General features: G+C 57.4%; 4 protein-coding genes across 10 annotated transcripts; 1 reads left to right on the forward strand and 3 right to left on the reverse strand.

The window, feature by feature from the left end:
• Positions 1-257: 257 nt before the first annotated feature.
• On the forward strand, positions 258-2,677 carry RNF5 (ring finger protein 5). Its single transcript, XM_061196071.1, has 6 exons — positions 258-434; positions 1,397-1,415; positions 1,512-1,624; positions 1,734-1,788; positions 1,865-1,982; positions 2,089-2,677. The coding sequence occupies exons 1-6, from the start codon at positions 295-297 to the stop codon at positions 2,184-2,186; spliced, it is 543 nt and encodes a 180-aa protein (XP_061052054.1). The 5' UTR covers positions 258-294; the 3' UTR covers positions 2,187-2,677.
• Positions 2,678-2,833: 156 nt separating this feature from the next.
• AGER (advanced glycosylation end-product specific receptor) lies at positions 2,834-5,786 on the reverse strand. 6 transcript variants are annotated; one of them, XM_061196074.1, is made up of 11 exons: positions 5,719-5,786; positions 5,428-5,534; positions 5,094-5,286; positions 4,853-4,917; positions 4,647-4,734; positions 4,336-4,551; positions 4,095-4,225; positions 3,765-3,906; positions 3,463-3,489; positions 3,220-3,346; positions 2,834-3,097 (listed from the first exon to the last, which is right to left on the reverse strand). In XM_061196074.1, the coding sequence occupies exons 1-11, from the start codon at positions 5,768-5,770 to the stop codon at positions 2,998-3,000; spliced, it is 1,248 nt and encodes a 415-aa protein (XP_061052057.1). In that variant the 5' UTR covers positions 5,771-5,786; the 3' UTR covers positions 2,834-2,997. The 6 variants fall into 6 exon arrangements, with proteins under 6 accessions (XP_061052057.1, XP_061052056.1, XP_061052055.1 ...); XM_061196073.1 differs by having other exon boundaries at positions 4,318-4,551; XM_061196072.1 differs by having other exon boundaries at positions 4,369-4,551; positions 5,719-5,785.
• Positions 5,787-7,371: 1,585 nt separating this feature from the next.
• On the reverse strand, positions 7,372-11,489 carry PBX2 (PBX homeobox 2). Its single transcript, XM_061196079.1, has 9 exons — positions 11,269-11,489; positions 10,188-10,261; positions 9,702-9,949; positions 9,412-9,602; positions 9,083-9,218; positions 8,810-8,963; positions 8,336-8,424; positions 8,127-8,213; positions 7,372-8,004 (listed from the first exon to the last, which is right to left on the reverse strand). Exons 1-9 carry the CDS (start codon positions 11,487-11,489, stop codon positions 7,912-7,914), a joined length of 1,293 nt encoding a protein of 430 aa, XP_061052062.1. The 3' UTR covers positions 7,372-7,911.
• GPSM3 (G protein signaling modulator 3) lies at positions 10,269-14,234 on the reverse strand. Of its 2 annotated transcripts, XR_009701556.1 has the most exons (5): positions 14,105-14,234; positions 13,789-13,897; positions 13,378-13,577; positions 12,802-13,132; positions 10,269-11,238 (listed from the first exon to the last, which is right to left on the reverse strand). XR_009701556.1 is itself a non-coding variant. In XM_061196080.1 (4 exons), the coding sequence occupies exons 1-4, from the start codon at positions 14,144-14,146 to the stop codon at positions 12,995-12,997; spliced, it is 489 nt and encodes a 162-aa protein (XP_061052063.1). In that variant the 5' UTR covers positions 14,147-14,234; the 3' UTR covers positions 12,363-12,994. The 2 variants fall into 2 exon arrangements, 1 of the variants encoding a protein (XP_061052063.1); XM_061196080.1 differs by lacking the exon at positions 10,269-11,238 and having other exon boundaries at positions 12,363-13,132.
• Positions 14,235-14,407: the final 173 nt, after the last annotated feature.

A 14,407-nucleotide genomic window follows, 5' to 3' on the forward strand; every position in this document is an offset into this window, starting at 1 on the left:
CAGGACGTATGGAATATTTACCAATCCCATGGCATTGCAAACTGACTGTGACTGTATTAGCCAATAGTCATTGTGCAAGGGCGGGACCGCGTAAACCTCTTTCCTCCCCCGCCCTTTGGACCAGTCCTTTATTACGATTCTGTTTGATTGGCAGGCACTGAGACCAATAGTGATTAGAAAACCTTGAAGCCTGCCGAAAGATCGTGGGCAGGAGGCGGTTTCTCGTTTGTTGCGGCGTCTGTATGTGTGTTTCGGGGGATTAAGGGGCACGCGGGGGGCGAAACAGTACCGGCCATGGCAGCAGCGGAGGAGGAGGACGGGGGCCCCGAAGGGCCAAACCGCGAGCGGGGCGGGGCGGGCGCGACCTTCGAATGTAATATATGTCTGGAGACTGCTCGGGAAGCTGTGGTCAGTGTGTGTGGCCACCTGTACTGGTGAGAATCTGAGAGGGGTGCGAAAAGGAGTGGGGCTCAGCTTTATACTGCGGAGGCTGGGGGCGTGGGGGACCATACAGTCATACAAATAATCGGAGGGCACATTCTCATAGGTGAGGCCTGAAGGGGGGTTCTTACGTGTTTTTGGGTATGTGTGGGCGAGAGGGTCACGTCTGTACAGAGGAGAACTGTGGAAAGGAAAGTCATAGCAACTAGGAGCCAACCTAGTTGTGTTAAGAGGTGCGTTAAGAGGAAGTGGGACGCAGGGGGTGGGCACTGCACATCTGTGCAGGTGAGACGCGAGCCACCTTACCCCAGGGAAGGGAGGGGTCTTAGCTGTACAGGTAGGATCGGATTAGACTCAAAGGTTAGGGGAGGCACGCATCAGTTGAGTAGGGGGAGATCTAGGGAAGGTGGGATCACATGCAGGTGAGATATGGCAAGGGGTGGTATGAGAAACTTGGGGACAAGGGCACTGTGGAGGGGCAGCCCCCAAAGGTTAAGGAGTTGTGGAAATAGGGACTTTGTTAGGCATAGGAGAGAGGAAAAGGAGTAGCGGTAGAAGGTGCTGGTAAAGGGGCTTTGGTCTGGGAGTGATGGGGGCAAGGATAGGGCTGGGGCTGAAAGAGGAGACCTGGAAATGGGTGGTTGAACAGGACTGGAAATTAAGTCGAAAGGCAGAGAAGGGAGGGGTGAGGATTTGTGTGTGTGTGTGTGTGTGTGTGTGTTTGCTGGGGGAGAGGAGAGGGGAGAGGGTTGAGCATGTTGAGGATGGATGTAGCTTTAGGTGTTGGAAGATCAGAGAAGCAGCAAGGCCAAGTTGGCTAGTATGGTAGTGGTTGTGAAAATATGAAAAGAAACAGCAGGTAACACCTGGTAAGAGGGGGAAAGATGGGACTCTGAGGTTGGGTCTGTGTCTCTCTTTTGTGTAACTGGTTTGACCTTTCTCGTTCCCCTTCCAGTTGGCCCTGTCTCCATCAGGTGCGTACGCAGAGGAGATGAAGAGGGAGATGGGGAGGTCTGAGGAGCTGGAAGACCCTTCTGTGTACTGGAAACCACTACATTTTTTTCCCCCAGTGGCTGGAGGCACGGCCAGAGCGGCAAGAGTGCCCAGTGTGTAAAGCTGGGATCAGCAGAGAAAAGGTTGTCCCCCTTTACGGGCGAGGGAGCCAGAAGCCCCGGGATCCCAGGTGAGAGAGGGGAGGTGGTGCTGAGGGAAGGTGGAAGGTTCTGCTTGGGGAGTGGGCTATGGAAGAGGAGGGACTACTTCCTGCTGATAGTCCCTCTCCTCTTCCTCAGATTGAAAACCCCACCCCGCCCCCAGGGCCAGCGACCCGCTCCAGAGAGCAGAGGGGTGAGTCTTGTCTGATTGTATTCCTTCCTTGCCAAAGACTTGCCCCATTCCTCACTGACTTTCTTCACCTCCCTAGGGATTCCAGCCATTTGGCGATACTGGGGGCTTTCACTTCTCATTTGGTGTTGGTGCTTTTCCCTTTGGCTTTTTCACCACCGTCTTCAATACCCACGAGCCATTCCGTCGGGGTACAGGTAAGAGCCTTCCCTCAGCTACTACCAGCGAGCCCTCTGAATCTCCTCAGACCCGCTTCCAGCCTACGAGTGGATACTTCTTCCACAGCTTTCCTCTCTTCCACAGGTGTGGATCTGGGACAGGGTCACCCGGCCTCCAGCTGGCAGGACTCCCTCTTCCTGTTTCTCGCCATCTTTTTCTTTTTCTGGCTGCTCAGTATTTGAGCTGTGTCTCCTTCCTGCCCACCTCCAGCCAGAGGAAAATCAGTATTGGGGGTCCCTGCTGACCCTTCCTTACTCCCGGACCCTCCCCTGTAAGCCCTCCATTTTTGTTGGCTAAGGCCAACGCTGGCCACTTTCCAGGAGGGTGTGGGGAGGAGGAGTGACACCTGTGCATAGAATGGGAGAACCTTTGCTCTGAACTGTTCGCTCAGTAGCATCGTAACTCCCAGCTCTGAGAGAGGAGGACGGACTGAAGACAAGGTCTGTCTCCCCTCTCTGCTGATCCTTTGCTTTCCCCCACATTTCTTGATTTGATGTTGAAAGGTGGGCAAGGCTCCCTCTGACTCTCCCCCATATTCCCCTTGTTGATTTAATTTAATTTTTCTCTCCCCGGTGTCTAATGTGGGTCCTGACTCTTAAGTGCTTCTTTTCCCTCACTACCTCCTTTATTACAAATTCAATAAACAAGGTGAGATGTATTCACGGGAACTCTGCCCACCTTTGTCCATCCCTCCTTCTTTCCAAGACAGGAGCATTTCTCTCCAACTTCAGTAGATGTTGGTGTGGTGTGGCGAAGCATGGGGGTGAGACCCTCTCCTTCAGGGCTCTCGAGGGTGCAGGGGGTGAGGGCATCACACATACACAAGAGCAAATGTGTCAGGTGTTTACTCATCACTGTTTGTGAGAGGCTCTGGTTGTGGAAGAAAGTTTGGGGAGGTGGGGTAGAGATTATACAGAGGAGAATTGGTCTGGGGCCAGAAAAGAGGGTGGGAAAAAAAAGGGAGCTGATGGATGGGGTCCGGCTGTGGGCTTCTCAAGGCCCTCCCGCACTGCTTTCTGCCGCCTCAGGCTCCTCGGGCTGATTCAGCTCTGTGCGCTCCTCCTCTTCCTCCTCCTGGTTTTCTGGGTCCTTCCTGGGGAGGAGGATTGGGGAGAATTCTGCACATGGTTCCCAGCACTCCGTCATTTCTCCCCCCACACCCCTCCTTGCTGCCTGGAAGCCCTTAGTCTGAGGTGTCTGGCTTCCTCCACTCACCTCTCCTCTCCTCTGCGTTGCCGCCTTTGCCACATGATGACCCCAATGAGCAGGGCGGCTGTCCCCAGGCCTCCCAGGATCCCCAGGGCCAGGGCTAGAGTTCCCAGCTCCGGCCCTTCCACAGAGCCTGTAGGGAGACGGGGAGAATTGAGGGCACAGCCCTCATAGTTCCTTTCTTGTTGACCATCCCCTCAGTCATGCTGAGGTCTGTCTGCTTCTCTCTGACTTTATCCAACCCCTCACCTGCAGTCAGCCCCTCCTCGCCTGTTTCTGGAAAACAAAATCAGAAGGGAAGGCTTCAGTTTGGGAGAAGGCTAGTGGGAGCCCCGGCGGAGCCTCTCCCTTTCTTCAGTTTAGAGGGGAGAGGGGACAGGTGGGGCTGTTCTCTTGGGTTGTGTGGGGCAGAGAAGGCCTGGGTGTGGCTGCCCTGAGGGAAGCGTGGGGTGGCTCTCGGGGACAGTGTTAGCGTAGGGTAGGGAATTGGAGCCTGCACTGTCCCTCAGCCGCCCCCAGGGTCCCTGGGATTTGGAGAGAGGTCTCCTCACCGATGATGCTGACGCTGACAGCATGGCTCTCCTGGGGCCCATGGCTGGGGTGGGTGGCCACACAACTGTAGGTTCCCTGGTCCTCAGGCCCTACCTCAGGGAGGAGCAGCACGGAGCTGGGGGTAAGGGGCAGGGGCATGCCCTGGTGGGGAAAAGGGGACAGGAGACTATTAAAACCCCTGCCAACACATCCCATACTGCTGGCTTTGCCTCCACATCATCAGGTACCCTTGTACCGCCTTGCCTGCCTCGCTCTCCATGAACCCCCTGCCCTCCTAGTTGCCAATGATGTATCTTGCTACCTGCCAGCCCCCTCTCCAGGTCACTCACATCCTTGATCCAGTGGATTTGAGGAGGGGGCTGGGCAGGGGCTTCACAGGTCAAGGTCACGGTACCACCAGGAGCTACTGCTCCACCTTCTGGCTCCACCATCAACAGGACTTCCTCCAGTGGCGCAGGCTCTGGGGGTGGGGAGGGGCATGAGGTTGAGGGTTACACCTGTTTATGGTCCCCGTGGCCATGGGCTTAACCCTCTCCTTCCTGAGGGTCATACCTTCTGACAGGTGCTCACCCAAGTTGGGGCCCTCCCCAGTTCTGCGCTCACCCCAGACCCTGAGCTGGATGGGGGCTGTGTGCAGGGCTCGGCGCCGGGGAAGGCCAGGGCTGAAGCTACAGGAGAAGGTGGGGTGGGGAGCTCCTCCCCGGGCTGGGGTCACCATCAGCTCTGAACGGAGTGTGAAAAGCCCTGTCTCAGGGTGTCTCTTGGTCTCTTCCTTCACAGACACTCCTATGGTGGGGGGAGGACAAGGCAAGACATTCCAGGGTGGGTATGGGAGAGCGATCAGAAAGAAGGCAGCCAGGAGGGGAGACGCTGGGACTCACCTTTGCCATCAGGTATTAGGGTTTTCCCATCCAAGTGCCAGCTAAGAGTCCCTGCAGGGTAGCCCCCCTTGGACACACATATCCCCACCTGGGGAAAAAGTGATCTCATCATCTTTGAAAATAAGAGAATCCATACACATACACACAGCTACACTTCCCTCCCATTCTCAGGATCCCTTTCCACATCTCGCCTTTTCTTCTCCTACCTTATCGGGGACACCAGCCATGAGTTCAGAGGCAGGATCAACAATTTTTGGCTTCCCAGGAATCTCTGAAAGAGGAAAAATTCCAATCAGAGGCTGCAGCTTTGAAGATACACCCCAGCTGTGGGAATGGGGGCAGCTGAAGTCAAGTTCTCACATGCCAGGGCCCAGGAGTCAAGGGCTGGGGTAGAAGGCTTTTCCTTAGATGAGAGGTGGGCTGTGAACAAGGCCCTGGAACCCTTACGATAGACTCGGACTCGGTAGTTGGACTTGGTCTCCTTTCCCTTCCGGCTCATTGCCCGGCACCGGAAAGTCCCCTCATCCTGGATCCCAACAGCCGGCAGGAGGAGGGAGCCGTTGGGGAGGACACGAGCCACGCTATCCCAGGGGCCTCCCTGGGGAGATAGGACCTTCCAAGCTTCTGTCCGGCCTGTGTTCTGGGGACAGAGGAGAGGGGCCTCAACAGTGCAAGCCCTTTGGGAAAGGGCTGATGAGGTAGGGAGGTAGGGAGGTGGGGAGGAGGGGATGCGAATCGTCACTGGTCTCTCCGGAAGTGGGGAGACAGGAGCCCCACTTACCAGTTTCCATTCCAGCTGCTGGGGTGGTTTCTTGGGGGCCCCCTTACAGTTCAGCACCAGTGGCTTCCCGATCCTGGCTGTGATGTTTTGATCCCCTACTACTGCCCCTGGGAGACAGCACCACAATGGAGGAGCAGGAAGGGAGATGGGAGCTAATAAAACTAGAACAGGGTGGATGAGGGAGACTGAAAAGCAGTACCCAGGTTCCTGGAAAGTTGTGGGGAGTTTCGGGGACAGGGGCAGAGTGCTTTCTGCGGGGAGGATTGGTGTGGGGGGTGGGGCAGGGCTCACCCCACAGACTGAGGACCAGCACCCAGGCTCCAGCTGCTGCCCCTGCTGCCATCCTGCTTCCTTCCCAGGCTCCTGGCTCTGTCTGCCCCTTGCTGCTGTGGCCACCACCCTAGGTGGGGCTTGTACCCTCTCCCCTGCCCCCATCTCCCCCGTCTTGTCCCGTCACAGGGAATGCTAGGAATTCATGCCTCTCTCGGACAAGAGTCCTTCAGGTACTGGGAGAAACAGCTGTCACCCCACCCCTGGGCACTGCCAGCCTCCGGGTACAGCCACATCCATGGGGGTGGGGAGTGCATCTCCTAGGGTCTCTCATCCCCTCAGGACCCCCAACCTATTGCACCAGACCACCCAGGGCTACTGGACGACTAGGTGAGGTTGCTAGGCAACAGGGTTCAGGTCTGGCTGTTTCCCATGGAGAGGAGGCAGGGGTGAAACCTGGGGCCTGGGTGGTGAGGGCAAGGCTGGGGAACCTGGGCGGGGGGGGGGGGGAACCCGTTTGGGGCTTTATGAGAGAAAAAAAGTTCTCATGTTTTTGAAAAGAATTCTCAACTAAACCCAGGGAAAAAAGAAATTTCTTTATTTAAAACTGCGTTTTTTGTTTTTTGTTTTTTTCTGTGAAACTACAAGTTTACAAGTGAGGAGAGAACTGCCCCCGGCCCATGCCTCCCGCCCCCACCCATCACACTCCCAACCTGCCCCCCAGTCCTGCCTGGATCTTTGACGGGAGGGGTTCCCTACTGACAGTCTTGTGAAATCCTGAGGATATTTGAGGGGTTCAGATAGTAGGGTTCAGGGCCGAGGGTGGGACAGTGGTGATTTTACCTTCCCTCATACCTGGCTTTTTGCAGCCTCCCTCCTCTCTCTCCCCACCCTCTCGATTTTGGACTGAGAAAAAAAAAAAAAAATGATACCTCGTTTCTGGGGAAACTGAGGGAGATACATACACAAACACCCCAACCCATATTTAATATATTTGGCAATAACCCCCTCCCCATTCTTCCCCATCCAATCTGCAAATAGTGGTTTAAAAGAAAGATTTTAGACGTGTCACTCACAGGGAAAGGTGACATTTGCTCAAAATTACCGAGTCTAGCCCTGCCTAAGGGTGGTGGGGAACAGGCTGGCAGAGCAAGCCCTGACTGCTTCCACACCAAATGCAGCAGAAAGCTGCCTGCACAAGCAAAGAACACCTCAGTGACTTTGGAAGCAAAGGAGGACACCTAAGTGATTTCAGGGGGGCAGGCTTGGTGCCCTGCTAAATGTACTTCCTGACGAACAGGAGTGGAGCCAGGCAGGCTCTTCACCAGTTCTATTTGTTCCCCTTTCTCTTATCATGACCCCTTTGGCTATCACCCTTAATGTGGGAAAGCAAGAAATGAAAAAAAAAAACAACATATTTATAAAAACATCTACTTCCCCAAACTAAATTAAAAATTAAGAACCACCACCACCACCAAAAATCCCCGAAATAAAAATTAAAAAAAATACAGATGGATCCCAGGGTTAATTTTTCTTTCCTTAAAAAAAAAGTTCAACCCCAAAGCCCAGTCAACAATTCCCTAAAGTAGCAGAAACTCCCTCCGAGGTAGATATCTGAGTCAGACACTCCCGTCCACCGAGCGATTCTATTGGTTTAAGATGAGCTGCGTATGAGGTAATAAAGCCGTCTGGAGGGGCAGGGGGTGGGGAGGCACAGGGGGCGTGGCCCACGTCCTCTGTCCAGAAGTCATGTCCCCATTTTTGGCATCTCTGGCTGGGCAGGGCTGGCATCTCCACAGATCCCAGAGCAGATAAGTGGGGTGAGGGAAGGAGAGTGGGGGAGCCCAGAGAGAGAGAGAGAGAAACAGAATAGTTGTACGTGCGTGTATGAGAGAGGAGGAGAGGAAAGATCTGAAAAATAGGATTCTGGGTGCGTGTGTTTCTATGTGAGAGAAAAAGGGGGAGAAAAAAAAAGAATGAAAAAAGGAAAAAAGGGGGAGACAGACCCCACTTTCCCCTTAAGGGGCCCCATCTTCCCTGCCATGTAGTCAGCACCCCCAGCACTGAGAGAGTCTGGCCAGGGAGGGGATTGACTCCGTTTGCCCTTCTCTATCTTGTGCTTCTCCTTTGTCTGGGTTTTGTCCTCCGGATGCCTGCGTCCTCTTCAAGAGGTGCCTTGTGAGCCCCTAACCCCTGTGGCCCTGAGGGGCGAGATCAGTTGGAAGTGTCAGAATGAACGCTCCCTGGTCCCTCTGTCGGGGATGTCACTGAGGACGGGGTCACAGCCTCCTGCCAGCCACCGTTTGCCTGGAAAAAGAGGCAGACAGTTGGGGTAGGGCTTTAGGAAACCCAGCACAGGGGACAGCGCTGCCAGGGAAAAGGCCCTCCCATCCTGGTGAGAGGTGGAGAGAGGGGCTTCAGGTACTCACCCTCATTTCCCGAGGGCTATACATCTGGCCTCCCCCGAGGTTATCCCCGTAGCCCCCTGGCCCCATCGAGTGTCGGAGTGATTCCACCTGCAGGCAACAAAGGAGGATAGGACAAAGTGAGAAGCCTCAAAAGAAAAAAAGTCTCATATCCTAAAGTAGGGAAACTGAGTTTGGGAAAGCCCTACTCAAGGCGAGATGGACCACCTGACCTGGGAGGCAGAGTAGGAATCTCCGTTGAGCCCGGGCATCCCCAGAAACATGTCACCGGATCCTGAGAGATTGAAAGAGCCGCCAGAGCCTTGGGGGAGCAGAGGGGGAATTAGGGAAGAGTGTAACAGAGCCTGTGATGGCAGACGGGAGACTCACCACAGCTCTCAGTTTTCAAAAAGCCCCCTGAACTAGCTCTCTGGGGGTGGGCCACCATACGCAAATTCTCCACCAAACAACATTGCAACACTCAGAAAGAGCGGGCTGTTCCTGAGCCTCCCCTGGCCACTTGCTGGAAGAAAGGCAGAAGTAACTTCACTAGGGTGGCCTCTGTCCCCTGATATTCCCACCCCATCTCAGCTTGGTCCCTCTCACCCCAGAAGGCCCCCTCTCTGCTATGATCCTGCCTAGATAGGAAGCTGGAACAAAAGCAGGAAGCGTGCAGAACAGCCAGCCAGGGTGGCAGCGGGATCCACCTGCGGAGGAAGGGGGTGTCGGGGAGCTGGTGCGGCTGTGGCCTCCCTGGGTGACTGACACAGCGGTCTTGACGGCATAGATGTTTGCCTCCTCTTGGAACTTTCCAATATTTTTCTTATAGCGAATCCGCTTGTTGCCAAACCAGTTGGAGACCTGTGGGGTGTGGGGCAGAAAGGAGGGTCAGGTGGGAACCTGCCCCTCTGTAAACACCTTAGTCAACAGGATGGGAGAGTGCTGTGCCCCCAAAACTCCTCCCCTTGCCTCCCCAGTACCTGAGAGACAGTGATTCCGCACTTCTTGGCGAGCTCCTCCTTAGCCTCCTCACTAGGATATGGGTTACTCAGGTGGGAGTAGAAATACTCATTCAGGACCTCAGTGGCCTGTTTGCTGAAGTTACGGCGTTTCCGTCTACAGAGGAGAGAGGGGGTGGTGAGGAGGATGTGGGTGTCCCGGCAGGGCCACCACGCTGATTGACTCCAGAGAGCGCCGCTGTCACGGAGTATAGTGCTGTGCTGCGCAGCGCAACCTGGGGGCCCAGAGGCTTGGAGAAGAACGTGAAGGAGCTGGGTGCTGGGGGCTGGCCTGGGGCCCTGAGCCCCACCTGGCGTCCAGGAAGCGGGAACGCAGGATCATGACGGCCTCGCAGGTGCTCTGCTTGAGCTGCATCTGGATGGCGCTGAACTTCCGGTGGATGATGCTCACCATGCGCTCCATCTCCTTGGGTGCCACAGGCCGCGTGCGGCTCTGCTCCCTCAGCAGGTTCATGACGTGGGTTGTGAACTCGTTACATGCCTGCAGTGGGGGCCCGTGGCCTGGTGAGGAGGAGCCCCCTGGCCTTGGGATTCCCCCTAAGGGCCTCTCCCTCCACCCACTCCAGCTTCCTCTCCTCACCTGCTCATACTTCTCCAGCTCCGAGTGGTAAATGTGGCGGATCTGGGCAAGTTTGCTGCGATAGTCCGAGTGTTCAATGGAGTTGTCAGGGGACACGCCGCCTCCGGAGGCTGCGGCGGCCGCAGCTGCTGCCGCTGAGCCACCCCCTTTCTCAGGCCCAGCCACACCCTCTGCCAGAAGCATGTTGTCCAAGCGCATCAGCTGTGGGTCCACAGGCTCCTCCTCTTGGGAGCTTCGAATGCTGAGGCCTAGCGTGCAGGCGAGTGGACTTAGGGACCCCGGGACCCCACACCCAGCTCTCAGCCCTCCTGGTGCCTCCTGGAGACCCAAGTCTCCAGGCCTGGGTTCCCTCCCAGGCCCCCCTTAGCAATCTTCCTGACCCACACTTTCCTCAGGGCCCCAAGTTGTCAAACTCGTAGCCCCAGTTCTGTAGTGAACAGAGTTCTGTCCCCGGAGCTGAGGAACCAGAAGGGGGGACCCACGTACCGGTTTTCTCCTTGATTTCACACAGGACGCTAAAGAGAGCAGGCTTCATTCGGTGGCAGTTTAGGGCGTGTTTCCTTGGGAGGAATGGGAGAGAAAAATTGAGAGGCTACAGAAATGGGGGAGTGGGAAAGACAACCACAAAACGACACACCCATGAGGGTAAGAGAGGGGAGCCTGGGAATAAGGGAGGTGGTGGGTAAATCTGTGGCGGGGGAAAGCAGGATTGGAGGCCGAATGGAGTTGGGGGGTTCTTGGGAAGAGCTCAGCTCCCAGAGTGTGGAGACGTGGGGAAGCTGCTTGGCTGTGGCTGGACGGAGGAGGGAAGGTGCAGTAGGCTAAAGGCACCATGGCCGGGTGGAGGCTGTGGGAGATGGTCTAGAAGGGTACAGAGGGGATTTGGGGAATGGCTGCAGAAATGAGAGTGACTAGGTAAATTTCAGCGGAAGACAGGAGGAGGCTGGGGAGAAGAGTCAGAGCTTGAGGTGCCAGAGGGGGTTAGGGGTGCTGAGCTTAAGTGGGGAGTTCAGTATAGAGGTGTGTGAAGGGTCCTGGGACTGAGCAGGCTGGGAGGCTCTGATGCTCCTAGTGTCAGCTGAGCAGGGGCAAAGGGTGAGTGAGGACCCTTGGAGGCTGGGCCATGCATGGAGAGAAAGGGTCACAGTCCTGGGAAGGGGTGTGGAGGCCCCTAGGATGAGGGTGGGCTGGAGAGTTAGGGGAGAAGACAGCATAGCTGTTTCTTAGTCTGGGAGCCAGAAGAGGGCTCTGGAGATGGAAAGATGTTCCAGGGGAGTGTGTGTGTGTGTGTGTGTGTGTGTGTATGTGTGTGTGTGTGGGCGGGGGTCAGTGAGAGACTGGGGGGGAGACCACCTAGCGTTCCCCTTTTTGAAGGTTTCAGGGACTGGGGGTGAAGGAAGGTTTGAGAGGGATCACTTATCTTGGGGCTCTCCCGGGAGTAAGGAGAAGAGAGAAGAGCTGTAGTATCCTGGGGAGGGTCCTGGAGTTGGGGGGCTCCCAGAAGATTCAGAGCTTGTGAATGGGGCTTCTGCTGGGTCTGTGTGGGGACCGGGTTGGGGGCACTCACTTGGCCTGGGCCTCGTCCAGGCTCTGGTCGGTGATGGTCATTATCTGCTGCAGAATGTCCCCGATGTCTTGCTTCCCTCGGCCTCCCGGGACCCCCCCGCTACCCCCACCGGGGTCTCCACCACCGGGAGGTTCGCCAGGGCCCCCAGGCTCCCCACCCACCAATCCAAGGCCCCCCCGGCCCCCGCCTGGAGGGGGCGGCCCCAGCAGCCGCTCGTCCATGGTTGGGGGGGGGCCCTGAGGCCCCCTCCCTGCTCCGCCCCTCCCCCCCCCGCGCCTGGTTACTTCCCCCCCAAACTCGCTGGGGCCGCTGCTCCCTCCACCCCAACCCCCGCCCGTCTCCCCCCCTCCCGGCTCTCCCGGGGGTTCACCCCGGCCCTGAAGGGAGACCTGGGGTACCGTCTGGGCCCCCCACAGGAGACCCCGGCCCCCGGCGGCGGAGAAAATGGAGCCGGAGAGAGAGAGAGAGAGAGGGAGAGAGAGAGAGAGGAGGCCCAAGCGGGGGTGTGTGTGAGAGAGAGGGAGGAGGGAGGAGAGAGAAGGAGGGGAGAGAGGGAGGGAGGCTGGGGGAGGGGAGCCGGGGAGGAAGAGGAGGGGAGAAGAGAGGAGGAACAGGGAGGAGCTGGGGGCGGAGAGAGACACACAGAAACGGAGGAACGGAGACGAGTGGAGGAGGGGAGAGGGGACGAGGGGAGGAGACTAGCCCGTGGGGAAAATAAGGGAAGGTCCCAGGGGCTGGACTTCTGTGGCCTTGAAGCGGGGGGCGTGTTGGAGGCTGGGGGGCCTTGCACCTGGGTTCTGAATCCGGGATCTAGCTGATGAGGACTCTGGCCGCTGGAATGCCTGGGTTCACAGACAGCTTAGTTCATATTTCTTATCCTAATGACTCCCCTCCCTGTTCTACTTAATTAAAACCAGGAGAGGGGGGCTGGGGGAGATAATTAGGGAGGTCTCCAGCCGCTGCTTAATGAGCCAGTAATTAACCAGCCAGGGAGGGAAGCTGGCCTCTGGCCAGACTGGGGAGAGTGGTGGCCTCCGGCCTCACCCTCCTACCCTCCACCCCGCCACCCTCGAGACACCAGTCTTCAGTCCAGAGGAGAATTACATTTATTCATATAACCAAACATCAGACAGCTCAGAACAGCAGTGGGAAGGGAGGGTGGGCAGGGCTAAATGTCCATTCACAGCCTGTAGGCCCCTCAGTCCAGGGGCTGGGTGTGCCGGTGATGGAGGTGGGAGAACAGTTTTTATGTCTTTGCTGTGCCCTCTCTTCCTTTCTTCTTACTGAGAAGGAGGGTGGAACTGCCTCTCAGGTGAAAACCTTGGGAGATTTGCCTTTCCTCTGGGAAATGAGCCCCTCAGATCCTGCCTGGTGGCTTGACTACTGGGGGTGTCCCCACAGTTCAGGACCAAGACTCCCAGCCACTCCCTGAGATCAGAGGAGAGGGTGAGGTGTCCCACTGTGGCTGGGATCCTCTCATGGCCTCAAGCTCCTACATACTTGGTCATGGAGGGAGTTAAATGTCCATCCTACCTTGACTATTCCCAGGGTTTGAGGACTTTCACCCGCTCCAGTTCCCAGGAAAGGTGGATGAGGGCGATGAATATTGAGATTTCTGCTGGGTCTTCCAGTCTCTGGTGCCCCTGCCTGGCAGGGTTGAGGGCATGCAGTGGGCTGCCCAGCTTTTGAGCCCCAGGAGTGCAGAGGGGCTGGTGGGGCTCAAGTCTCAGCAGGTGTGTGTGGGGGGCTGGGATCTTTGCTCCTCCATTCGACCCCCACCCTGAACTCTCAGCAGCAACTCCAGGAGCTCCTGTCCCCCTGGGGGTAAGGGAGGCTCTGACCGCTGGGCTTCCATCCGCTGGCTCTGGAGGAGTGGAGGGAGGGGAAGTTGTTGGTGAGGTTCTAAGAGGAGCAGGGCTTGAAAGGAGCCAGGGCTGGTGTGAGGGGCATATAGGACACCTGTGATGCGGGTAGGGGGAGTAGGACCTGGCGGGGCGGGGGGGCAGATGCCTGGGGAGAAGGAGGGGTAGGACCCCCAAAGAGAACAGGGGCCAAGAGACCAAGAAGCCTGGGTCTTGCCTCCTGGAGGGGAGGGGATGGGTGTCTCACCTGGTGACTGAGGATGGTGCTGTAGAGCTGTTCTCTGTCCTCAAGAGGCCGGGGCGGGGCTCGGCCTAGGCTTGGACGGTTCTGGGGGGGATGGAAGGTGGCCCTCTGCTCTTCTAGGCGGCGGGACTGGGCCTCAGCCACCAGGTCCAGAAGGAGCTCAGTCTGCAGGGAGAGCAGGGAGGCCGAGCGGGGCCCCAGCGCTGGGGAGAGGAGGGGGAGGGCTCAGAGACCCAGAGAATTTGGCAGACAGCAGTGGTGGGTGTGTGTGTATGGGGGCGTCAGAGCTAAGGGGGTGTGATGGGGAGTCCGGAGGAGGTGGGGAGAGAGCCCATGATGGATTGAGCCTTGGTCATGGGATCAGGAAGGATGTGGGCACCAGGGTCAGGGAGCTCCTTGGGTGGGTGGGGGTACCTGTGTGGCGGGACCCTGGAGGAGGAGGGGACGGAGGAGCAGATCGCCAAGGCCGATTGCTGGTGTTCACAGGGGGCCAGCCATGCTCATCCTGATGGGGGCCCTGATGCTGAGAGACATCCGTTCCAGTCAAGTGGGGGTGGGGTGGGCAGAGGGCTAGGCCAGCAGCCCATTTCCTCTCTCTGCGTCTCTGTTCCTGCCTCTGTGCCCAAGCCTGTCCAAGTCCCTTGAGTCCACCATTACTCAGTCTCTGCCTCAGGTCCTCTCGCCTCCCTCTCTCCCAATGCCAGCCTCCCCAACCCGGTGCCGAGCTCACCTGCTCACCATCCTCTTCTTCCTGGGGTCTCTCAGCCTCCATCCCCTGGAGGGGAGAAACCGATGGGGGAGGGGTAGCTGGGATTTGGGAGGAGGGCCGGAACCCTGAGTTCCTGAGGGGAGTAGGGGCTGAAAGGGGTGGGGGTGAGCCGGGGGCTGGATGCCTGGGTACTGAGCAGGAAGCTGGGTTCCTGGTCAGCACCCCCCCCGGGCCCCGCCCATCCCTGTCAACTTCCTCCAGTTCTCTTTTCCCACCCAACGGCTTGCTTGACCTCTCTCGCCCCAGGGGAGCACAGAGACTGGA

The sequence above is a fragment of the Eubalaena glacialis genome, chromosome 7, assembly GCF_028564815.1.
Source record: "Eubalaena glacialis isolate mEubGla1 chromosome 7, mEubGla1.1.hap2.+ XY, whole genome shotgun sequence".
NCBI lineage: Eukaryota > Metazoa > Chordata > Mammalia > Artiodactyla > Balaenidae > Eubalaena > Eubalaena glacialis.